We start from the raw sequence: 27046 nt of genomic DNA, 5'->3' as shown, positions 1-27046 counted from the left end.
ATCTTTGAGGGCAGGGCCGCCCAGTAGAAGGGGCAGCACCTGAGGGGGTGGCAGGCGAGGCTTCTTAGGGCTCTGGTCCAGCTTTGAGGAACGGGCCCCTCCTAGGCCTCACCCATGTCAGCCTTAGTACATTCTCAGGGAGACTTGGGTTTTTGGTCTCACCCCTACCCCATATCCCTCACTGGATGCCAGAACCCAAATATGCCAGTAGAAGTGGGTGAGCCAGCTGAACAGCCCTGACCTCAGAGTGGCCGAATCCTCCTATTCCCCCTAGTGCCCTCTCTTTGGGTGCTTTTCTGTAGAAACTCATGGGAAGTCGCACAAGAAGCATGAGGGTCGGGCCGGGCTGGCGTGATGGGGCAGGGAATAAGGTGGGGGCACATGCCTGCAGCTGGCTTCTAGCCGCAGCTGAGACTCCAGGGCCCATGGGACTTGGAGCAGGTTGCCCCGTCTCAGAGTTGGTCCTTCCTTGGGGAAGCTAAGGTCTCTGAGCCCCCTAAATCAGGAGCCCAAGTCCCAGAGTCCTCGGGAAGGAATGAGGCATAGGACATTAGAAATTAGGTGATGGGCCCAGTGGGAATAGACCTCTTCACTTCCTGCCCAGTCTGGCCAATTTGAGGACCTTGGGAGCCACTGACAGTTGCTAAGAAACATCACAGTTGTCATGCTTTAAGGAAGATTAGTGAGAAGCTGAGTGGACAGACCAGAGGCTGGGAGACCAGTTAGGAGGTCACTGCAGTGTCCCAGAGCCAGGGTGGGTGGGGGCAGGGAGACTGTGCATGGTCAGTACTGGATGCTGCAAGCCTAATGGCATTTGGATGAGCAGACCTGGGATAGGAAGATGCTCAGTAGGGATGCTGGACCTCCAGTTCCAATGTTGACCACTGACTATGGAGAGACACACAGCTATCTGTCCTCAGCCTCTGGAAGGAAAGCAGGGCTGAGACCTGGAGCCCTCAGAGCTGGCAGGGACCTGCCTGAGGCAGCTGCTGCTGAAGCTGAGCATGCGCTGAAGCCAAGACAGCACGTCCAGAAAGACACACACACACTTTCACATTCACGCATATACACACATGCACATCCATATACATACACTCACATAAACTCACATATACACACATAGCCACATGCACAAACACATACACATACATACACACTCATATACACACATATACCCACATGCACACACACACACATGCACACATACACACATACACATATACATGCATGCACACACACGGACTCACATGCACACATACACATGCACATATAGACATGCACACACACATGCACTCACAGATACACATGCATATATACACACACACTCACATGCACACACATACACATGCACATATACACATGCACATACACACATGCACACATAGACACACATGCACATACACACTCATACATATACACACATGCACACACATGCACTCATGCACACAGACACACACATACACATGCACATATACACATGCACATACATACACTCACATGCACACATAGACACATACACATGCACATATACATACATGCACATACACAAACTCACATGCACACAGACACACACATACACATATACACACATTCACATGCACACACACACAAACGCACATATACACACAGGCACACACATACACTTACATGCACACAAATACACGCATATATACACACATGCATATACACTCACATATACACACTCATATGCACACAGACTTACACACGCACATATGCACACATGCACATACACTCACATATACACACATACACTCACATGCACATACACATGCACATATATACAAGTGCACATACACATGTGCACACATATATACATGCACATACACACATACACTCATGCACACATATACACATACACACGTACATATACACATATGAACATGCACACATACACTCACACACATGCGTGCACGTATACACACATGCACATACACAGTCATAAGCACACAAGCACACACATACACACGCACACACATTCACTCAGAAACACACATGCACATACACAGTCATAAGCACACAGGCACACACATACACACGCACACACATTCACTCAGACACACACATGCACATACACACACATGCACACAGACACACATATACACACATGCACTCACACATATACACACATTCACATGCCCACACATACACACGCACATATACACACATGCACACACACTCACATGCACACAAATACACATATACACGCACATATACACACATGCACATACACCCATATACTCACATATACACATATGCACACATAGACACACACATGCACATACACTTACATATACACACATACGCTCACATGCACATACACACATGCACATATACACACGTGCACACACATACACATATGCACACATATACACATTCACATACACACATACACTCATGCACACTCATGTGCACACATACCCACATACACATATACACACATGCACACACACATGCACTCACATGCACACATAAACACACATGCACACGCACATATACACATGCACACACACATGCATACATATACACACGCGCACATATGTACACATGCATACATATACACACACGCACATATGTACACATGCATACACTCATACACACATGCACACATATACACACATACATGCACATATACACACATGCACATGCACACATACACATACACTCACATACACACATACACACACGCACATATACACACATGCAGATGCATACACTCACATGGACACATATACACACATATACCCAGATACACATATACGTATACACTCACACACATGCACACACCTACACACATATATGCACATAGACACACACATATACGCACACTCACACACATATATACACATGCGCACACATACACATACATACACACATACACACATATATATACAGGCACACACATACCCACACGCCTACGCGCACACACACATACCATGACCAGCCTGGGCCAGACCCACAGCGTCCAAGGGATTTAAGAAAAATACTCCCGTCTACCCCAACCTCTCACCCTGCTTTTCTAGTGGGGATGGCAATATATGCCCTACCTTCCTCACAATTAGAAAAACACTTCGAAAAGTAAAAATGGCCACACAAATCCAAGGCTGAGGCATGACTTTTAGACTTATCTTCATTCCATTCACAGCTTGAGGCCCATTTCCCGCAGTGCATTACGTGAGGCTGAAGGAGCCAGTGAGAACCTGCTCTATTAGGTCTCCCACCCTCTGCCACTGAAACAGTCCCAATGCCTCCCCTGAGGCCTCCCCAACGCCTCACCCAGACAACCTGGAAGTGGCGTGGATTCCTCTGGGCTGGAGTGGGTGGACTAATCAGTGATTGCTCCTTCAGGGGAGAGTGTGCAGACCCCCTCCTGAGGCCTGCCTGTCTCATTCCTGAGGAGCTCATCCCCCAACCCACACCCTGCTCAAACCTGACAGGAGGAGGTGGAGAAGCCCTGGGGTGGGGGACTGAGGGAGGGGAGGCAGAGGCAGCTCCACACCTGCCTGGGGGCAGAAAGGAACTTCTGCTTCCATATCCAGGACTTGGTTCTTCAGAGCAGAGCCAGGAAGAGGCACTGGCACGGCCAGTAGGGGTGTGGGGTGGGGAGGGGGCTCTGCAGCTGGCCAGTGCCCCCCACCAAGTCACATTCAAGGCCTCGCTGCTCCTCTTACCATTCTGTGACCTTGGGCAAAATGACTTGACTGCTCTGTGCCTCACTGGCCTCATCTTTAAAATGGGGCTAACCTGCCTGTCTCACAGGCTGTTGTAATGGATGAATAGGGTAACAAATGAAGGGAAATCAGCCTCCTCACACTTGGCACATGGCAATTCTCAATCAATGACAGCTTTTACTCTTTTTTTTTTTTGAAACGGAGTCTCGCTCTGTTGCCCAGGCTGGAGAGCAGTGGCTCGATCTCGGCTCACTGCAAGCTCCGCCTCCTGGGTTCACGCCATTCTCCTGCCTCAGCCTCTCGAGTAGCTGGGACTACAGGCATGCACCACCATGCCTGGCTAATTTTTTGTATTTTTTTTTTTTTAAAGTAGAGACGGGGTTTCCCTATGTTAGCCAGGATGGTCTCGATCTCCTGACCTGGTGATCCGCCCGCCTCGGCCTTCCAAAGTGCTGGGATTACAGGCGTGAGCCACCGCACCCGGCCCAGTTTTTACTCTTACGGTAAATGATAACGTTGTCATTTAGATCACCAGATTTAGCCTGGCTTCAAAATCTGGTGATCTAAATGACAAGGTTATCATTCACTGTAAGTATCAAAGCCCCTTCTCTGCCACATTCTTGCTGTGTGGACTCACCGAGTTATGTAACGTCTTTTTGCTTCAGTTTCCCTATCTGTAAAATGGGGACAAGAACAGTACCTCCCTCATAGGTGGCTGTGACTTTTGGATGCATTCATATATGTAAAGCACTCAGTGCCTGGTGTGTGGTCAATGATCAGTAACTCTTACCTGTTAGTAAGTTATCTGAGGTCTGAGCCAAAATTTGAACCCAGGTCTGTGTGACTCCCCAGCCTATGTTCTTAAGCACTGTATTATACTGGACTCATGCCCTTTCTCGTATGACCACACATGGCTCTTTCATACAAAATATTTTATTCCACTTACTGCCACAGGCTATTGATGCTTACCTTGCCTCCTGGTTCCTTTTTTTTTTTTTTTTTGAGATGGAGTCTCGCTCTGTCGCCCAGTCTGGAGTGCAGTGGTGTGATCTTGGCTCACTGGAACCTCCACTTCCCGGGTTCAAACGATTCTCCTCCCTCAGCCTCCCAAGTAGCTGGGATTACAGGTGCCCACCACCACGCCCGGCTAACTTTTGTATTTTTAATACAGACGGGGTTTCATCATGTTGGCCAGGCTGGTCTCGAACTCCTGACCTCAGGCGATCCACCCACCTTGGCCTCCCAAAGTGCTGGGATTACCGGTGTGAACCTTCGCACCTGGCCCACTTTTTAAAAAGTTGATAGATAATCGTGTGTCATTAATACACTTTCATACACTACCCCCCTTTCATCCTGGGCCAGGCTTTCTGATTCGAATGCCTGCCAGACCCTGTTCCTTTGGTGGCCGTCCTGGGGGTGCAAATGTTGTCTGTGCCATCTAAATTTTTGACACCCAGGTCAATGGAGAGAAGTATCTTCTATAGGTATCAGGCAAGAAATGGGCCCCAGATCTCCACTCAGTGGTCTGTCTTCACTCCCTCACCCCCTCACCCTCTCCTTCAGCCCAGTCGGCGCACCTGGACATATGGCTGGTAGTCTCTTCTCCAGAGACTCCCCAAAGCCCAAGCTCACCCTCTAGCTGTCCCTGGGCTGGGTGATGCGGGCAAGTCATTTACACTGTCTCTGCCTCAGTGTCCTCAGCAAATGATGGAGCTGATAGTGCGACACCTGCCGCAGAGGCTTATCGTGAGAATTCAGTGAAAGAGTTCATGAACTCTTCTTTTATGCTATTTTAACCCTTCTATTTTAAACTTCTAATTATATAATATGTGAATACATTTATTCACATATTTCACTTTTGGAAAACCTTAAATATAGAAAAAAGCAAATGTCACTTTGATCGTGTCCCTCACTGCTTTCCCCAGCAGGAACCATGAATTATCTCTCCTTCCAGACCTTTCTTTATGCATTTCATAGATATTTGCTATGTGCGCTCCTCTGACATGTATAGTTTTATGGGATCATACGATATAGATTTTTCACAACTTGCTTTTTTCTCACAGTAGCGTCTGTCACAGATGTTTCCACCTCAGCACTGCTGCCCAGAGTTTATTTAACCACCCCCGTGTTGGTAGAGTTTGGGTTGTTTCAGCATATCACTGTTAGAACCAATGCTGCAAACAACAGCCTGGGGGTTGCCTCCACGCGCCCTCACACTGGCATTTTTGCAGGACAGACACAGTCCACGTGTCACTGTTTATGCTGATTCAACACATTGCAACCCCAGCTTTTTGTATTCAGTGCCTGCCTGCGGGTGGCTCTAAGCTGGCCTTTCCATGGCATGCACTGCCCAGAGCCCCTCAGCGTCACCTCTGGGGCCACATTCAGGGAGGACAACAGACATAAGCCTGGGCCCCAGATACGGCAGGGTCAGGCCAAATGTGTGGCTGGGGGCCCTGGCTAGGTTTAGCACTGGCCAGTAAAGTGAGGCGGGGAAGTTTGCCTTTGGCGCCTGTGCCCTCTGCACATGCTCCTTCCCTCCCTGCAAGCCCACTCCTCCCCTATCTCCACCAGTGTAGGAGACGGCACTCGATAAGCAGCCATCAGCAAGTCACTCAGCTCTCAGACTCCTTTCCTCATGTGTAAGACCATGAGAACGCCCACCTCCCAGGGCAAATGGGGAGAGGGAGATGAGATCAAGTGTTGGTCTGGGGAAGGACTCTTCAGATGTAAGTTAATAGCGTCCTTGTCCTGGGGGACCTCCTGCCCCATCCCACGTGCTCCTCCTGCAGAGTCTCCTGTTCAGCTGGCCACTAACTCAAGTACCTGCCCTCCTTTTAGGGGTTTGCAGTCAATTTGGTTGCTAGCTCTCAGCCAAGATCCTAGCTACCCACTAAGATGTTAACTATAACCAAGATCCCTGCTCTCAACCAAGACATTAGTTAACAATGCTTTCCATCTCCAAGGAGATAGCAGCAGATGACTTTCCCCTGTAAATCAATGCACTGCCACGCAGAATCTCTGATCATGTCTTTTGCCCTCATTAGACTGTCAGTTCTATGAGGGCAAGTTCTCTGGAACATAGTAGGTGCTCAGCAAATATTGTTGGGAATAAATCAATGAAAAGACTGTTTGACTCACAGGCATGAGGTGGCAGTGATGGGTCATACTGGTCAGTGGGGTTGAAATTTGAAGCAGGCCATCCCAGAGAACACCACATAGATAAGCATCTATGGCCATGGACCAAGGGCTGGGGCAGAAATCATTTCATTCCTCTTCTCTCCAAGAGAAAAGCCAGCTGGCTGCTCTAGGGGGTCTCCTGTATGGGTGCTTCTCAGAGGGGCCACTCCCAGAGCTGGACAGATCCAAGCCTTCCAAGTTAAGAGACTCAATTTCATTAGCTCACCCAGGGGTGACCAGGCTCTGGGAAACCAACCAAGCAAGCTACTGATTGATCAGCCAGATCAGCAGTTTATGAACTGATGCTGGCAGCTGTGACTGCCAAGTGGCCCAAAGCATTTGTGCTGGGCCTTCTGCTTGCTCATTCTCTCTGCAGAAGGAAAATGTGCTTGGGAATCCAAATCAAACACAGAAGGAGCAGAGCGGAATGGAGAGAAATCATACTGAAGAATACAAATAGTGGATGCCACATACACTGTCATAAATCTACCCTCAAAACCACACTGTGATGTGGGCATTGCTACTATCCCATTTTGTAGATGAGGACACTGAGGTCAAGTGGATGACTTGGGCACTGAGCAATGGAGCTGGGTCTCAAACCCAGGCATTTCAACTCCTGTTCCTGTCTGGAGTGCCCTTCCCTCAGTGCCACTGAGCTCAGGAGACTGACGCACCCTGCGCAGGGCTCCTCTCAGCCCTGGCCATGGCTCCCCATTTTTGCTCTGTTGAGGCCACTCAGTTCCCCAAGGAACAGTGCTGCCTCCCTGATGAGATGCAAGAGACACCTGAGTCTCATCAGCAGCACGTGCACGTCCTCAAGAGGCCACCTCTCCTTCTGCAGATAATAACAATGAAACCACATTAATATAATAGCAAGCATTCATTAAGTGCTTACCATGTGTCAGGCACCATGCCAGGCCCCTTGCATGCATTATCTCATTCTCACAACAACCTCAGGAGGCAGGCACGCTCATCTCCCTTTTACACATAGGGACTCACAGGCCCAGAGAGATTAAATGCTCTGCCCAGGTCCTACAGCTAATGAGTGGTAGAGCAGAGCCTGCAGTCCAAGTGGATCTGACTTTCAAGCCTTTGCTCATAATTGCCCCCACCTCTTCACCTTTGAGGGTGGCCCTGCCTCAATGTCCCGTGTACTGGAATTGCTCCCTGTTGGAGCCCTGGCCTCTTGGGCATGGGGGGTGGCGCTGGAGTGCATTGCACCAGGGCTGGGATTCGACTAGGATTCTATGGGGCTGTGTCTGTAGCTACTCTAAAGTCTGGGTCTTGGGAGTCAAGGAGTCCATGGCGGGGGTGAAGGAAAGGGAACTGGGCATGACCCCTGCCTACCAAGCAGAGTGCAAGCTGCAAGGGCAGGCCCCAATCCCTTCCTCTTCTATCCACTTCTCCCATAGTTCCTGCCTCACCGAGTTCCCCACTCTTCACACAACACCAGTCAGGCCTCCCAGGCTTCCCTAGGCCTTCCCAGCTAGCAAACTCCTACTTAAGCCTCAGGTGAAATGCCACCTCTCCTGGGTCACCTTCCTCTGGCCCAATTAGTAGCTCCTTCCTTCATAGTCCTAATTGTGCATTTCCTGGGTTTTCTTGTAATGACCTGTAAGTGTCCCCCATGACGCCGTGAGCTTCCCCAAGGCAGGCATGGCTTTGTGTTTCTCGTCTCTTCCGCTCTCAGCAAGTCCCTGTCATTGCAGCTGTTGCCCCATACATATTTATTGTATAATGAATGAATTTCAGAGGACCCAGGGAACATGCCTTTCATATACAAGTGACTGAAGAGCCCAGTTAACAAGAATGTGAATCAATGTAAAAGAATTCTAATCCCGGGCTGGGCCTGGTGGCTCACGCCTGTAACCCCAACACTTTGAGAGGCCAAGGCGGGCAGATCACCTGAGGTTGGGAGTTCAGGACCAGCCTAACCAACATGGAGAAACTCTGTCTCTACTAAAAATACAAAATTAGCCGGGTGTGGTGGCACATGCCTGTAATCCTAGCTCCTCGGGAGGCTGAGGCAAGAGAATCGCTTGAGCCTGGGAGGTGGAGGTTGCAGTGAGCCGAGATCACGCCACTGCACTCCAACCTGGGCAACAAGAGGGAAACTCTGTCTCAAAAAAAAAAAAAAGAAAAGAAAAGAAAAAAAATTCCAATCCCACGTGGATCAGTGCTTCATCACCTTTGAGATACTGGTGGACTTTTTGGCCTCTTTCTCCAGAAAAGTGCACCACGCCTGCCAAATTTCATATGCTACTTAAGGGTTCTGCTCCTTAGGCTTGGAGCCCAGAGGAAAGCTACATGGCAAAGGGCAGGAGCCACTGTATACAGTGGGCCTTGCAGGGGCAGCGGGGTGACACAGCGCTGTCTCAGAGGGAATCTGTTCCTAGTCCATTAGGCCAAGCAGGGCCCCAGGGAAGAGCCTATTTCCTGGGAGGAAAGGCATTAACCCCGGGTGCTGTTAGCAGCAGGGCAGAATGTTTACACCTGGGGCTCCGGAGCCGGCCTGCTCAGGTTCAAATCTTGGCTTTGCCACTTTCCAGCTGTGTGACCTTTAGCTAATATTTAAGGTCTCTGGGCCTCGCTTCCTGTAGGAAGAATCTGATTCTTACTTGATGGGGATGTCGGTAGCACTGATGGGCTGATGTCAGTACAGCACAAGTGCTCAGGCCCTGCTTGTACCTGAAGCGTTTGCCTTCCTCTGAGAGCAGGGTCCTGAGGGAATGGCAAGAAGACTAGGCCTCAGCTTGAAGGTCTCCTCTTCCAGGAAGCCTTCCCTAACTTCCTGACACACTCACATAGGTGAGGCTCCTTGTTATCAGCCCCACCGCTGCCTGGAACCTTGTTATACTCATCATCCTAACAATTACTTCCTCTAGACTCTAAGCTCTGTGAGGACAGGGATCCTGGCTGTCTTGTTCTCTGCTGTATCCCTGTGCCTGGTACATAGCAGGTGCTCAGTAAATAGCTGCTGAATAGAATTAGGGACAGAAGGTGTCATAGGAGGGCCACTGGGCAGTCAGGCAGCAGGTGAGGGTAATAAAATTGGGGGTGGGGCTGAGGGGGGCACCTGGGCTGCCATAGTCACTGTCACACTGCCTGGGCCTCTGACATCTCTCTCTCTCCTCACTTCTCCCAGTTCCTGGCACTTGACACCCAGTTGCTGATGGGTAACCGACGCCACTCGCTGAGCCCTGAGGAGTATATTTTTGGAGCCCTCAACATTTACCTAGACATCATCTATATCTTCACCTTCTTCCTGCAGCTTTTTGGCACTAACCGAGAATGAGGAGCCCTCCCCGCCCCACCGTCCTCCAGAGAATGCGCCCCTCCTGGTTCCCTGTCCCTCCCCTGCACTCCTGCGAGACCAGATATAAAACTAGCTGCCAACCCAGCCTGTGGCCAGGCCACTCTCTACCCCAGCCCAGCCCAGCCCTCTGCCGCTTGTACATATGCCATGGGGACCCTGAGGAACTGAGGCCACGTCAATCCCTGTGCCGCCCCATTCCCCCCGTTATATCTTCCAAACTGGGACGGTCAAGGCTGAAGGCTCCTCTGGGTTTGAGGGTCCAAGGAACAAGAAGGAGAAGCCTAGCAGGATTTCAGTTGCGGGAGAGAGACCCAGGAAGCCCGGCAGAGCCCTGAGCCCCACCGCAATTCCTCCTAGGGCTGCACAACCATGTGGCCTTGGGGCAAACTGTCCTGCATCCAGTCTGTGTCCTCCTGTCTTTCTCGTCCAGGTCAGGCATTGACACTTTGTAAGAAAGGGGGTAGGGGACACAGCTGGGCAGGTGGAGTGGGTGGGCAGGATGGCTGTCCCAGGCTGCCCATCTTCTCTTGGCTCTGGGACCAGCGGCTTTTTCTAGGGATTTGGACCTGGAGGCCAAGAGCAATAGGAGAGGGTCTGAAGTCTGTGCTGTCTCCTGCTTGCTGTGAATGGCCCTCCTGGGTCATGACAGAGTTCTGTTGGGGCAGGAGGTGAGGGCAGGGGGCCCCACTCCTCAGTGAGGGCCTGCCCTGGGGCTCCCAGGGAAGTGGGAGCTGGGGAGCCAATCCATCCAGACCCACGTCCACCTGGGAGGCATTTGGGGTTGCAGGACCAAGACCCACATCCTCTCACTCGCTTCTCCACCTGCCAGGCAGCTGCCACAGGCCTGAGGCTGAGTGAGGTGTGATTGGGCCCTCCGGCTGGATGTTCTGGGGGAGGAGGCAATCACTCTAGCTGCCAGGCCAGCCCCATCTGGAAGGAGTCCCTGCTCTGCCTCAGCCCTAACCCGAGGCTGTGTGGGAGTCCCTTCTGCACCTCTTATTTCCGAAACCCTTCCCGTCAGCTGCTGTTTGCTGGCTTGTCCCCAGCCAGGCCTCCTGAGGTCTTCGTAGTTGGCACAGTCCACATCTCTTCTAGCTTCACTGGCCACTCACTCAGCCCAGAGTCCCTAAGTGCTCCCCCAACTTATCTCTGCATCTCTCCAATTTGGAAGCCATCCAGCTGATGCTAACAGCCAGGGCCAGTCCCTCCAGCTGGTCCCATGTAATGAGGCCAGGGCTCCTTATCAGCTTCCAGGCGGCTGGGATCTCAGGCAGGGTGTGCGTCAGCCCTCCAACCCCCAGGGGGGCGCCTGTGGGGAGGGAACCAGGAGGCCACACTGGGGGAGCATGCAGCCAGCATGTGCAATGGCCAGCTCCAGGCCAGTGGAAAGTTACTGTGTGGATACAGGAAGGCTCTGAGTGGCTAGCAGGACCCTCCCTCGGCTTCGCTCTCCTCCTCTTCTCTCTCCCCTGTGCTGGGAGCTCCGTCTGCCCTGGGAAGGGAGACGAGGTGTGCTGTTCCTTCCCAGCCCCATCCCTCCCCACCCTTCCTACTCCCAGCTTTCAAGAAACATTGCAGAAGCATTTGAAGTTTTGTTCCATCTTGGATATTTGAAGAGAAAAGGAGCCAAGAACTGGCAGGTGGTGTGTGTGCAGCAAAGGCATTGGGGGCACGGGTGAGATGCCCACTGTGTGCTGGTCTAAATTAATCCATCGCAGTGATCCTCCAGAGACAGCGCTCTGCTCATGTCCGTAGCAGAGGGAAAAGCCGAGGTGCTCAGAAAGGCTCGGTAATGAGTCTGAGGTCCTACGGCTAGCGAGTGGCGGGCCTGGGGTTCAGTCCCACAGTTGCCTCACACAAACAGGGTATCACGCTTGCCCCTGGGCCTGGGTGGGGGCCGGAATGAGACCACATGAGAGCACAGAGAGGTGGGTGGTCAGGCCCTGATGTCCTGGGGATTTCTTGTCCTCAGTGCCACCCGGTCTCCCGTCTTTCCTGAAACCCCTTGCCAGATTTTGCACTCTGAGGTTTCTATCTTCCAGACAAGAGCTGGGAGGCAAGATTTCTGGTTTCTGGTTCCTAGCCTCACTGCCAGCGGGCTCCTGGTATTAGGTGAGGGTTTCTTGCTGTCTGGAATTCAGTTTTTCCATCTGCCACATGGAAGTTCATAGCCAGGATAGGGTGGGAGAGGCACCAGAACATTTCTCTCCACTGACTTTCTCAGCCGGTTCACACCCTCCTCCACCTCCTCTCCTCTGGGCCCCTCAGTTTCCTCTCCTCATCTCTGGCCTCAGTTCCAGAGGGTTAGCCCCAGCACCCCACTCTCCTGCCACTGTCAGATAGCCTTGGTCATGCTTCCTAGAATCTACTTGTCCAAGTTCTCCTCTCCCTGGGATAAGTTATTGCAGAAACTGGGGATTTGGAAGCTTATTCAGGGCTGAGTGCCAAAAGCTTGGGGGAGGAGGGACAGGTCCTCGGCTATAAACAATGTCACACACGCATCACAGCCATTTGAGAAATGGCTTCTTTGCAGAGCTGGGGAAGCCGGGCAGAAGATGCCGCAGCCTCCTACTCTGGGTCCTGAGGGGGGGTCCTGGGTACCACAGTGTAGGCAGCAGGGTCAGGGCCAAAGTCTATGCGTTCCATCTCCAATCCAGGCAGTAAGGAATCCTGAAACACCAGGAGAGGCGTCAGAAGGAGGAAGGGCGGGGGAACAGGAATGCAAGATTAAGGAAACCACAGCTGAGCAGGTGTCACAAGCTGTAAAGGAGGAAGGGAGCCTGCAGGCCCCTCACATTTTTGGCCTGGGTGGGGCTGGGCCCGGGAAGGGGTGGGCTGGATTTTGTAAAGCTGGAGGCAGCCAGGAATCTGACCGTCTGGAATGTGAGTTGAGGGGTCTCCCACTGAAGTCCTCTCCTGGAAGCTGCAGATGGGGGCCAGGGAGGCACACGTGAGTCTGGGACTCATTCCCAGGCACACCTATGGCTCCTTCTGTATCACCTGGGGAAGCCCTGGAATCTTAGTTCTTCCATTCCCTACTCTTCCTTCCGAGGGAGTCAGAATGGGACAGACACCCATTTTCCAAAAGGCTCCTTGCCTCCTTCCCTGGCCCACCTGAAGCCAAGTCCCGGGTGTCCTGGCTGCTCTCCTGGGCGGGGTGGGATTTTGCACAAGCACTTTGCTGCCCTCCGGTGGCTGCTTGAGGAAACGCGGGGCCTGGTTTGGGAGAGTCACCGAGGGCCCATGTGGCTGGAGGTTGGGGGCAGGATCTGGCCCCCACCTCTCCTCAGACCTCCCCAGACCTGTCTTCTCATCAGCCACCGCTGTTTTCTTTTACCGAACGATGGCTGCATCTCTCGGACACAGTGTACCCCCTCCCAAGCCCTCCCCGGGGCCGTTCTCCTGAGTCCCTGAGGGCAGACACAGCTCCAGGGACCTGGCCCGGCTGCCACACCCCAGACACTCCTGCTGTCCACTGGCCTCAGCTCCTGCAAGTTCCCCAGTGTCCGCACCTGTTCCCTTCCCTGACCTCACCTTCCTGGGGTCTGTGACTGACTGGAGATAAAAATAAAAGCAATTCTGACACCTGAGTCGTTTCCCTCGTCTGCCGTGTGCTGGTTGCCTCAGATGGTCGTGGAGTCTGTGTGGGTCGAACCTGGACCTGTGTGAGAGCCTTCTCACCAGAGCTGCTGAGTTTGAAGTAAATCTCCACGTTTATTTTCATATGGACAGAGTTAAATGGGTTCTCCTGCTCAATAAACCCTTTACAGAGGCTCTCAGGATCCCAGAGTTGGAAGCAATCCCAGAGGCTCCTCCGGAACAGGGGCTCACCCCTTTCTGTGGAAGCCTGTCCGTTTGTGGACCGTTCTGGTAGAAGGGTCTTTCTTATTCTGAGCCAAAATCTGCTTCCTAAAAGGTACACAAAAGGAAGGAATGCCTGGGTTGCACCTGGACAGATTCTCCAGAGCGGCAGCTTTAAAACCACAGTGGCTCACCCCCGTAATCCCAGCACTTTAGGAGGCCGAGGTGGGTAGATCACCTGAGGTCAGGAGTTCGAGACCAGCCTGGCCAACAGGGTGAAACCCTGTCTCTACTAAAAACACAAAAATTAGCTGGGCGTGGTGGCGCACACCTGTAATCCCAGTTACTCAAGAGACTGAGACAAGAGAATCACTTGAACCCAGGAGGCAGAGGTTGCAATGAGCCAAGCTCACACCACTTCACTCCAGCCTGGGCGACAGAGTGAGACCCCATCTTAAAACAAAACAAAACAAAACAAAACAAAAACCCTACAGAACCAAAGCTCCTTGAAGGCAGAGTTATGACGCACGGTCTCAGTAAACAACTTTCCAGCGAATGGAGGAATGCATGGGTGAATGTGTCTACTCCAACCCTCTTATTTTACCTGAGAGGAAACTAAGGAGCAGAGGGTGCAGCGACTTGTCCAAGTTTACACACAAATTAGTGACTGGGAGTGGGGTCAGGAGGCGCATGGGTTAATGATCACCCCACAAGCTCCTGTGGGGAAGGTGAGGCCAGGGCGCTGTGTGGGAGGGGAGGGAACGCCATCACACTGGAGCCATGGGGGACGTTATCCTTGTCTCTGACAAGGTCAGGGCACAAATTCAGTTGGAGCAGGGAAAGTGGCTGGGGCAAGAGTTAGGGGCCTCTGAGGAGAGAAAAGTGACTTTTATTAAGCGCTCACTGTATACAAAGCACTTCCACAGATGGTGAGAGATAGGAGAGGGAGAAGATACCAATGGTGGTGCAAGAGAGAAACCAGGCACCGCGGCTCGAGACCGTGCAGCCGTGGGTCCTGAGAAGATGCAGCCCCGCGGGGGAAGCAGTGCTGAGCCGTGGTGCCGGGGAAAGGGAAGATCTCTGGATCAGGGCTCAAAGCTTGCAAAGTGTTGAGGGGCAGGGGCTAGTGTGACGGAAGGGATGAATGGTCTAGGTTGGCGTACACGCTGGGCCCCCTTGGCACCCCCTGCCTCCAGATCCCTTCTACCTCACCACCCATTCTTACCTGGACTGCCTGTTAGCTTTCCTAGGACTGCCGTACAAATTGCCACAAACTGCGTGGGTCAAAACAACAGTGATTCATTCCACCACAGTTGTGGAGGCTGGAAGCCTGAAATCAAGGTGTCAGCAGGGTGGGTTCCCACTGGAGGCTCTGAGGGAGGGCCTGTGGCAAGCTCTCTCCAAGCCTCTGGCAGCTGCAGGTGATCCGCAGTGTTGCTTGGCAGTGGCGCCTCCAGTCTCTGCCTCCATCTTCACGTGGCCTTCTCCTCTGTATCTCTGTGTCTTGAAGCTCCCTCTCCTTCCTCCTAGAAGGATACCTGGCTCTGGATTTAAGGCTCACAATAAATCTAGGATGATCTCATCTCAAGATCTTTATTTGGAAAAAGATCCTATTTCCAAAAAAGGTCACATTCACAGGTACAGGGGTTTAGAACTTGGACATATCTCTCTTGAGGGGGCCCCTATTCAACCCTTTACACCATTCATTCTCTTCTGGCTGCTACTGCCCCGTGGTGGCCTCTGTACGCATCCCCCACCCATGGGACAGTCTTCACATACAGTACCCAGTCCCCAGTGAGACTGGAGAAATCCCAGAGCTGAGCAACCTCATCCAGCTCACTTACACCATCTGTCTTTACTCAAGTCTGGCTACTCCCAGCAAACCTGTTTGCCCTCACAGATTTTGTGTGTGTGTGTGTGCACGCACACAAACATGCACATGCGTGCGTGCACACACACACACACCACGGATGGCTAAGATGCTTTATTCCCAGCTTCTCATCTTCCATCCCCCTCCACACTCTCTGCTTGCTTTATCTGGGAAAACGCTGCCAAAAGGAGTGAGCCTCGCCTGTCCCACATCACTGCTGTCCCCCTTTGTTGGCTTCTTTTTCTCCTGAGCCACTATGTAAGAAGTCCAATTTCCCGAGGCTGCCATGCCAGAGAGGCCACGTGTGGTGCTCCAGCCAAGAGACCCAGCTGAGCCAGCCTCCCAGCCACGCCCGCCAGGCTGGCAGCTGTAGGCAGGAAGAACCATCTTGGAAGTGGATTCTCCAACTTCAGCTGTTCCAGCTCCTGTGCACCGAGTCTTCCTGGTTGAGGTCCAAGACCTCATGGAGCATTAAAAATCCATCTCCTCCATGCCCTATCCAAATTCCTAATCCACAGAATCCGCAAGAATAATAAAATGGTTGTGGTTTTATGCCACTAAGCTTGAAGTCATTTGCTATGCAGCAACAGATGCCTGGAACAGGATTTGGTACCTGGAAGTGAGGCACTGCCATAGCAGAACCTAACGTGTGGGAGGCGCCTGACACCCTCAGTGAGACTGCGCGGGAAAGCTGGCAGGGCCTTGAGGAGACTGCGGGCGAAGGCTCCAGGGAAAGTTGAGCAAAACACTACTGGAATCTGGAGGAACAGAGACTCTGATATAGTGGTGGACAGTTGAGTGAAACTTTCATCTGTACTAATGTGAAAGATAAAAAAGGTCTAATTAACTGATGACTCTGGCTAGGATTTTCAGGCAGAGGGTTGAAAGTGTGTTTGACTTATTTGAGCCTTGCATCCTAGGATACAGATAGTGAGAAAAAAGCTAAAGAAAGAATTATTCTGTTTTTTAAGCAGAATTTGGAGGAGATATAAAAAGCCCAGGATAATCTTTCCAGCCAAGAAAGAATTGTCAAAGTAATAAAAAAGCCTCGGGGCAAAGATCAACTCCAGAGCATTGTCAGGAACACACAGTCTCTGGGTAAAGATGAAGTCAAAGCTGTGACTGTGAAAGCAGTCATTAAGCATCAGAAAGATCTAAGCAGGTGCCTCAGAATCCTTCAGACAGGCAGAAGTACTCCTAAGGATCCCACAGGCGTTTGTTGCAGACCCACTCTGTTAAACAATAGGACTTCTAAGGATCTTTTCCCCCTACAAATCCACTTTATTTGTTGACTTTTCATTAGTTTAAACCCTTGAGGGGTACAGCATCACTCAGATTCTGTGTCCAGTGGGCTTAACAGGGAGATTGCTTCGGAATTTGGCACGAACCTTGCCACTGTTTCCGTGGGCCCGAGTTACCTTTCCCCAGATTACTCTGATTTTGTTTGGTTTGCCACCATGAGTCACTGTGGTGTCCTTTGCTTTGTATACATAAGCACATCTCTTGCCCAAATAGAATTCTGTTTCATCTCGGGCATAAACCACCTTCAATTTTAAGAAGAACTGCTGTGTGCTCCATTTGATTCCAGAGACTGTGCTTATAGCCAGCAAAAATGGCCTTGGGCCACAGCCTTCCAGACATATTTCCTTTTAGAAGTCCTGTTCCCAGCAAGCCTCCACAGGATTCAAGATGGCAGGAAGAGAAAGACCTTCTAAGGATCTTAAGGATATTATTCCTCCGCAGCCTCACTGGGTACCCAAGATAGAGAAGACCGTGTCTTAAAGAGACTTATCAGTGTGATTTTTGTCTAATGGAATAATCCTCCAATAAGATTCATAGAGACCGGGCGCAGTGGCTCACGCCTGTAATCCCAGCACTTTCCGAAGCTGCGACAGAAGGATCACCTGAGGTCAGGAGTTTGAGACCAGCCTGGCCAACATGGTGAAACCCTGTCTCTACTAAAAAATACAAAAATTATCCAGGCTTGGTGGCACATGCCTGTAATCCCAGCTACTCAGGAGGCTGAGGCAGGAGAATCGCTTGAACCCAGGAGGCGGAGGTTGCAGTGAGCTGAGATCAGACCATTGCACTCCAGCCTGGGTGACAGAGAAAGACCCTGTCTCAAAAAACAAAAAACTTAGCAGCCACTAAAAATGAGGACATGGGTAAATATTTACATACAGAATCACAGTACTGAATAATATTAAATTAGAAAGCAAATTATGAAGCATTAATGTTGAGTATTATCCCATTTATTTTTAAAAATATCTTTGATGGCTCTTCCTTATAGTAAAATGCCAACTAGTAGATGAAGGAGTAATGATAGAAAAATCACCATTTTGCAATATAGTAATGATTCAGTCAAGAATCATCAATGGATGCTAAAACTCTTAGGTGCAAGTTTGATAGGGAACAGAGTATTGATATAGTTTAAACATGCCTCCACACAGACTTCTTTTTTCTTTGTGTTTGTTTTTTGTTTTTGTTTTGAGACACAGTCTCACTCTGTTGCCCAGGCTGGAGTTCCCTGGCACGATCTCGGCTCACTGCAACCTCCACTTCTCGGGTTCAAGCAATTCTCCTGTCTCAGCCTCCCGAGTAGCTGGGACTACAGGCGTCTGACACCAAGCCCTGCTAATTTTTGTATTTTTAGTAGAGATGAGGTTTCACGATGATGGTTAGGCTGGTATCAAACTCCTGACCTCAGGTGATCCACCTGCCTCTGGCTCCCAAAGTGCTGGGATTACAGGTGTGAGCCACCATGCCCGGCCTTTCTTTGTGTTTAAACAGCTTTATTGAGATGTAATCCAAACGCCATATAATATGCCATTTAAAATGTGCAATTCAGTGTTTTCTTAGTATATTCAAAGGGCTGTGCAACTATCACCACGATCTAATTTTAGAATGTTTTCGTCTCTCTCTCCCATTAGCATTAGTCCCTATTCCCTTCCTTCCCCTATCCCCTGGCAACCATGAATCTACTTTCTGTTTCTAGAAATGCACCTATTTTGAACACTTCACATAAATGGAATCATACAATACAGTCTTCTGTGACTGGCTTCTTTCACTTAGCATAATGTTTTCCAGCGTTCTCTATGTTGTAGCATGTGTTAGTAGTTCATTCCTTTTTCTTTTTGGAGATAGAGTTTCACTCTGTTGCCCAGGCTGGAGTACAGTGGCACAGTCTCAGTTCACTGCAACCTCCACCTCCTGGGCTCAAGCAATCCTTCCGCCTCAGCCTCCTGAGCACCTGGGACCACAAGTGCACGCCACTGTGCCCAGCTAATTTTTATTTTTGTTTTTGTTCATGTTTTGAGACTGGGCCTGGCTCTGTCACTCAGGCTGGAGTGCAGTGGCACAATCGTGGCTCACTGCAACCTCCACCTCCTGAGCTCAAGCCATCTTTCCGTTTCACCCTCTTGAGTAGTTGGGACTACAGGCATGCGCCACCATGCCTGGCTAATTTTTGTATTTTTTGTAGAGACAGGGTTTTGCCATGTTGTTCATGCTGGTCTTGAACTCCTGGACTCAAGTGATCTGCCGTCCTCAGCCTCCCAGAGTGCTGGGATTACAGGCATCTGCCACTGCACCCAGCCTAATTTTTGTTTTTTGTTTTTTTGTAGAGACGGGGTTTCACCATGTCACCCAGGCTGGTCTCGAACTCCTGGACTCAAGCAATCCACCACCTCTGCCTCTCAAAGTGCTGGGATGACAGATGTAAGCCACTGCACCTGGCCACTTCATTCCTTTTTATTGCCAAATAATATTCTATTGTATGGATGGACCACATTTTATGTATCCATTCATCAATTGATGGACATTTGTTTTCACTTTTGTTTATATGAGTAATACTGCTATAAACATTCCTGATTTTTGTGGGGATGTGTTTTCAGTTCTTTCGGGTATATACCTAGGAGAAGCATTGCTGTGTCATATGTACCTGTGTTTAACTTTTTGAGGAACTGCCAAGTTGTTTTTCGAAGGGGCTGCACCATTTTATATCCCATCAGCAATGGATGAGGGGTTCCAGTTTCCCCACATCCTTGCCAACTTGTTGATATCTGTCTTTTAAATTTTAGCCCTATTTGTAGATGTGAATTGGTATCTCATTATGGTTTGGGTTTGCATTCCCTAATGAGTAGTGATGCTTAGTATCTTTTCATGTGCATAGATTGCTTTTTTTTTCATGTTCACAGATTACTTTTAAATTACAAAGGAGAGGTCTGGCACGGTGGCTTACACCTGTAATCCCAGCACTTTGGAAGACTGAAGTGGGTGGATCGCTTGAGTCCAGGAATTCAAGACCAGCCTAGGCAACATGGCGAAACCCTGTCTCTATTAAAAATACACAAATTAGCTGAGTAGCACGTGCCTATAGTCCTAGCTACTTGGGAGGCTGAGGTGGGAGGATTATTGGAGCCTGGGGGGCAGAGGTTGCAGAGAGCCAAGATCATGCCACTGCACTCCAGCCTGGGCAGAGCGAGACCCTGTCTGAAAAAAAAATTACAAAGGAAAAAATGATAACACTACAGTAGAGAAAACTGTTAGGTTCCAACTTAATCATGAATCACAAAGAATGGCACAAATTGACACTACGTGTTTTCTGATATGATGTGCTAAGAAGGACAAAAATATACTTTATAACGCTTCTGCCAAAGAAATGCAAAGCCGGCTGGCAGGATGTCTCACAGCTGTAATCCTAGCACTTTGGGAGGCCAAGGCAGGAGGATTGCTTGAGCCCAAGCAGTGAAGGCTGCAGTGAGCCAAGTCTATGCCATTGCACTCCAGCCTGGGCGACAGAGTGAGACCCTATTTCAAAAAAAAAAAAAAAAAAAGAAAGAAAAGAAGAAGCAAAGCCTGAGTCTTATCATGAAGAAATATTAGACAAAACCAAATTGAGGGTGGTGCAGCGGCTCACACCTGTAATACCAGCACTTTGGGAGGCTGAGGCGGGTGGATCACTTGAGGTCAGAAGCTCGAGGTCAGGAGCTTGAGACCAGCCTGGGCAACATGGTGAAACTCCGTCTCTACTGAAAATACAAAAATTAGCTGGGCATAGTGGCACATGCCTGCAGTCCCAGCTACTCGGAAAGCTGAAACATGAGAATTGCTTGAACCTGGGAGGCGGAGGTTGCAGTGAGCCGAGATCACGCCACTGCACTCCAGCCTGGGCGACAGAGTAAGACTCCGTCTCAAAAAAAAAAAAAAAAAAACCAACAACAACAACAAAAAAAACAAATTGAAGGATATTCTGCAAACTAAATGGCCTGTATTCCTCAAAAATGTTCTGAAATGTAGGCTTCTGGTGGCATCTCCAAAGGAGCTATACTCACAGTTGTAATATTTGAGTGAGTAATATTAAAACTACTTAATTTGTTTAATGTTGATTAAATATATATGTGCACACACATTTTATGTTTACTTATGAATAGAAAAAACCCTAGATGGATATACATTAAAATGTTAGTTAGGCAAAGCTATCCTGAGCAAAAAACAAAACTGGAGGAATCACATTATTTGACTTCAAATTATACTACAGAGCCATTATAGTAACCAAAACAGCATGGCACTGGTATAAAAACAGATGCATAGACCAATGGAACAGAAAAGAAAACCCAGAAATAAATCCATACATCTACAGTGAACTCATTTTCAACAAAGTTGCCTAGAATATACATTAGGGAATGGACATTCTCTTCAACAAATGATGCTGGGAAACTGGATATCCATATGCAGAAGAATGAAACTAGGCCTCCATCTCTCAACATATACAAAAATCAAATCAAAATCGATTGAAGTCTTAAATCCAAGACTTCAAACTATGAAACTACTAAAGGAAAACACTGGGGAAACTCTCCGGCACATTGGGCTGGGCAAAGATTTCTTGAGTAATACCCAACAAGCACAGGCAACCAAAGCAAAAATGGACAAATGGGATCACATCAAGTTAAAAAGCTTCTGCACAGCAAAGGAAACAATGAACAAAGTGAAGAGACAACCCACAGAATAGGAGAAAAAATAGTTGCAGACGATCCATCTGACAAGGGATTAATAACCAGAATATATAAGGAGCTCAAATACCTCAATAGGAAAAAATCTAGCAATCCAATTAAAAATGGACAAAAGATCTGAATAGACATTTCTCAAAAGAAAACATACAATGGCAAACAGGTATATGAAAAGGTGCTCAACATCATTGATCACCAGAAATATGCAAATCAAAACTACAGGGAGATATCGTCTCATCCTAGTTAAAATGGCTTTCATCGGAAAGATAGGGAATAACGCATACTGGTGAGGATGTGGGGAAAAGGGAACCCTCACACTCTGTGGGTGGGAATGTAAATTACTACAACCACTATGGAGAACAGTCTGGAGGGCCCTCAAAAAACTAAAAATAGAGCTACCTTATGATTCACCAATCCCACTACTAGGTATATAACCAAAAGAAAGGACATCATTATATCAAAGAGATATCTGCACTCCCATGTTTATTGCAGCACTTTTCACAATAGCCAAGATTTGGGGCCGGGTGCGGTGGCTTACGCCTGTAATCCCAGCACTTTGGGAGTCTGAGGCAGGCTGATCACCTGAGGTCGGGAGTTCCAGACCAGCCTGACCAACGTGGTGAAACCCCATCTCTACTAAAATACAAAAAATTAGCCGGGCATGGTGGCACGCGCCTGTAGTCCCAGCTACTCGGGAGGCTGAGCCAGGAGAATAGTTTGAACCCAGGAGGCAGAGGCTGCAGTGAGCCAAGATCAGGCCACTGCACTCCAGCCTGGCGACAGAGAAAGACTGTCTCAAAAAAAAAAGATTTGGAAGCAACGTAAATGTCCATCAACAGATGAATGGATAAAGAAAATGTGGTACATATACACAATGGAGTACTATTCAGCCATAAAAAAGAATGAGATCCTGTCATTTGCAGCAACATGGATGGAACTGGAGGTCATTATGTTAAAGGAAATAAGCCAAGCACAGAAAGACAAACTTTGCATGTTCTCACTTATTTCTGGGAGCTGAAAATTAAAACAATTGAACTCATAGAGATATAGAGTAGAAGGATGATTATGAGAGGCTGGGAAGGGTAGTGGGGGACGTGCAAGTGGGGATGGTTAATAAGTACAAAAATATAATTAGAATGACGAAGGCCTAGTGTTTGATAGCATAACGGGTTATTGTAGCTGACAATAATTTATTGTACACTTAAAAATAACTAAAATAATAATTTATTGTACATTTAAAAATAACTAAAATTGAATTGTTTGAAATACAAAGGATGAATGCTTAAATTGATGGATACTCCATTTACTCTGATGTGATTATTATTGCCTGTATCAAAATATCTCATGTACCCCATAAATACATTCACCTACTATGTACCTACAAATTTTTAAAAAATTTTATGGTTAATTATTATCTCCAGAGGTTGGGTAAGAATAGGTCTTTTATTGTAGCTTATCTAGGTTTACTAATTTTTCTACACTGAAAGAATTCTATAACTTGGGTATTAAAATATACTGTAAAGAGAAACTCAAAAAATAAACAGAGAAAAAGGAAAGGAGGGAAGGGCAAAAGAAGGAGGGAAGGATGATGGAAGGAATACAGGTAATTAGTGATACTCACCATGTATCACCTACTTGAGACATCAGATGTCCTTTTCTGCGAATTATTTTTTCTTCCCTTTGTAAAACTGTACATTACTGAGAACCTGTTCCTTCTTTATGTATAAAGAGCCTCCACCCATTAAGGTGACATTCCTTTAGCTGCCCGGCATCGTGCCAGATGCAGGGGATACAAAGGCTATATGTGGTCACTCTTTCCCATGAGTTCATGGTAAATCAAACATTGCAGTATTGTGTGACAAATGCAGCAACAGACATTCATGTAGACAGAGGAAGGAAAATATTCACTCTCTTTGAAGGAGAGTGGCTGGTGAAGTTTTCACAAAAGAGGACACCCATGAGCTAGGTCTTGAGGAAAGTGGGAGTTGTGCATGGAGGGTAGATTCCAGGCACAGGGAACAGTACATGCGAGGACACGGAGTTCCCACCCAGCACACTCAGGGCACTGTGAGTGGTTCAGCATGGCTGGAACAGAGACGTTGGGATGGGGTGGGGAGTGCAGTGGAAGGTGAAGGAACAGACAGGAAGTCAGTCTCAGAGGAGCTTTTGAGTCCTCTGAGGCCTCACTACTCAGAAAGAGTGTATTACCTGTGTGCTTGTCAGAAATGCAGACTCTCAGGCCCACCACAGGCCTTCTGAATCAGAATCTACATGTATTTATTTAGAGACAGAGTCTCATTCTATTGCCCAGGCTGAAGTGCAGCGGTGTAATCATGGCTCAGGTGATCCTCCCACCTCAGCCTCCTGAGTAGCTAGGAATACAGGCGTGCACCACCATGCTTGGCTAATTTTTTAAATTTTTTGTGGAGACAGGGTCTCGCTATGTTGCCCAGGCTGGTCTTGAATTCTTGGGTTCAAGGGGTACTCCTGCCTCGGCCTCCCAAAGTGCTGGGATTATAGGCATGAGCCTCTGTGCCCAGCCAGAATCTACATTTTAGGCCGAGTGCAGTGGTTCATGCCTGTAATCCCAGCACTTCGGGAGGCCAAGGCAGGTGAATCACCTGAGGTCGGGAATTTGAGACTAGCCTGACCAACAAGGAGAAACCCTGTCTCTACTAAAAATATGAAATTAGTTGGGCGTGGTGGTACATGCCTGTAATCCCAGCTACTCAGGAGGCTGAGGCAGGAGAATTGCTTGAACCTGGGAGGCGGAGGTTGTGGTGAGCCAAGATCATGCCATTGCACTCCAGCCTGGGCAACAAGAGCGAAACTCTGTCTCAAACAAACAAACAAACAAAAACAGAATCTACATTTTAACAAGAGGTTCAAGTGATTCCTTTGTGCATTCAAGTTCAAGAAGCTCTGCTCTGACTTAAGACCTTCAAACTTTATTGTGTGGACACCGAGGAGCCTTTGAGGGCTTTCAGCAGGGGCAGGACACAATTGTTCTGACCTCCTTCCTTGGTGTCCGCAGCAGGGGATGGTTCTTCATTTTCTCTTCCCAGTCTTCTCCTTACCTGTTTCTTCATCAGCCCCTCTGCCACCCACTAACCCCAAACACTCCAGTCCTCCATCCACTACCTGCCTTCACAGACCTTTCCTCAGCCTCACTGCCCTGAACACACCTTGTATAATTCTTGAGTGCAGGGAATCCCTTGGGTTTGAACAATGATAAATGAAAATGTAAGATTCTATGATTCTATGAAATACTTTGCACAGCAGGATGACCTTGTGGAATTCATTATGCCCAAGCAGTGGCACGTGCTGAAAACATAAGTAGGCTCAAAAAACATTGAGAAAGATTCACAAAAGTAAATCCATGGTGAGTTAAGAAGGGAAACAGGATGCAGAGATGTGGTCCCTAACCTTTTCTTGATAATAACCTGTATTGGTTTTTTTCTGACTATAAAACTAATATATGTGCATTAGAAAGCTTGGAAATACATTAGTTTGAACAAGAAAACAAAAGGTCAGTCAGAGAAAAAATCAGAAGGGATTAAAAACACAGAGAAGGAAATCAAGGGCATGCATGCGTGCACACACACACACACATACACACACACACATATTCTTCCCACCTCCCGCCACTCCTACCCTGTCCTTCTGATTTGGTTATAACTGTGATTGCAGATTGATCAATATTCAATGTTTACATTATCAAGACTGTAAACCCCGTTGACCACTGAACTATGTAGTATACAATGATTACTTTTCCTTTCTTGCACAACATTTTGCTTTTCTGGGAGTTGATCATTGTTGTTAGTTCTATGTTCAATTGATTAGTTTTTTAATGTCTTTATTAGTAATTTCTTTTTTTTTTTTTTTTTTGAGACAAAGTTTCACTCTTGTGCCCCAGGCTGGAGTGCAATGGCACGATCTTGGCTCACCACAACCTCTGCCTCCCGGGTTCAAGTGATTCTCCTGCCTCAGCCTCTCGAGTAGCTGGGATTACAGGCATGCACCATCACACCTGGCTAATTTTGTATTTTTAGTAGAGACAGGGTTTCTCCATGTTGGTCAGGCTGGTCTTGAACTCCCGACCTCAGGTGATCCGCCCGCCTCAGCCTCCCAAAGTACTGGGATTACAGGTGTGAGCCACCGCGCCCAGCCTATTAGTAACTTCTTAACTCTTCCCTAAGTGGGTAAATATTCTCTGAATATATTCAGATACATTAAATGGTTTGTTGTTGTTGTTGTTGTTTGTTTGTTTCTTTGAGACAGGGTCTTACTCTGTCCCCCAGGCTGCAGTGCAGTGGTGCAATCCCAGCTCACTGCAACCTCCGCCTCCAGGGTTCAATTATTCTGCCTCAGCCTCCTGAGTAGCTGGGATTACAGGTGCGTGCCACCATGGCCCAGGTAATTTTTATGTTTTTAGTGGAGATGGGTTTTGCCATGTTGGCCAGGCTGGTCTCAAATTCCTGGCCTCAAGTGATCCTCCCATCTCAGCCTCCCAAAGTGCTGGGATTACAGGTGTGAGCCACTGCACCCAGCCCATTAAATGTTTTATCAGTTTCATCTTGTTGATGCTATCATCTCTCTTGGAATCTTCTGACTGCTGTAGCCTGCATTGGTCACTCTGAAGATCTGCTGCCCTGCTGCTGTTCAGTAACCTTCCATCTCCATCCTGGGGATTTCCTTCAACTCTCCTCTGTTAAAAACCTGCTTTCTAGGTTCCATACACTTTCACTTCTGGTTCTTCTACCTCATTTTGGTGGAAAATTTTCTCCAGTAGCTTCCTGAGAAAGAGCTCATTAAAGACAATGGGTTTGGTTTCTTTCATGTCTGGAAACGCCTTCATTCTGTCTTCACACTAAATTAATCATTTGGCTGTGTATAGAAGGGAAGATTGGAAATCATTTTCCTCCAGAACATTCAAGGCATTATTCTGTTGCCTTCCAGCTGCCAGTGTGGCTGGTGAGAGATCCACTGTTGTTGTGATTCCTGATCCTTTGTATGAAATCTGTCTTTTTGTTTATTTTTAATCTTTCTGAAAACATATAGGAGGATTTCCTCTCTGTCCTCAGTGTTGTGAAAACTCACTATGTTTTGTCATTTGTGAAACTATTTTCATCCATTATACTTGACACTTGATGGGCCCTTCAGCTCTAGGAAATTTTACTGA

General features: G+C 48.4%; 1 protein-coding gene and 1 pseudogene across 3 annotated transcripts in view; one reads left to right on the top strand and one right to left on the bottom strand.

The window, feature by feature from the left end:
• The window catches only part of FAIM2 (Fas apoptotic inhibitory molecule 2), a 35740-nt gene extending 21965 nt beyond the window's left edge, over positions 1-13775 (top strand). For 2 of the 3 annotated variants that reach the window (NM_001133489.1, XM_054526517.1), the window contains 1 exon segment: positions 10015-13775. In NM_001133489.1, coding sequence (NP_001126961.1) covers positions 10015-10164 — 150 coding nt within the window. In that variant the 3' untranslated portion in view covers positions 10165-13775. 3 annotated transcript variants of the gene reach the window in all.
• A 1165-nt stretch (positions 13776-14940) lies between these two features.
• On the bottom strand, positions 14941-17704 carry LOC129049314 (large ribosomal subunit protein eL33-like; annotated as a pseudogene).
• Between the last annotated feature and the right edge of the window lie 9342 nt (positions 17705-27046).

The sequence above is a fragment of the Pongo abelii genome, chromosome 10 (genome assembly GCF_028885655.2).
Source record: "Pongo abelii isolate AG06213 chromosome 10, NHGRI_mPonAbe1-v2.0_pri, whole genome shotgun sequence".
NCBI lineage: Eukaryota > Metazoa > Chordata > Mammalia > Primates > Hominidae > Pongo > Pongo abelii.
Note: the sequence above shows the minus strand (reverse complement) of the source record. Positions and strands in the feature narration are given on the sequence as shown.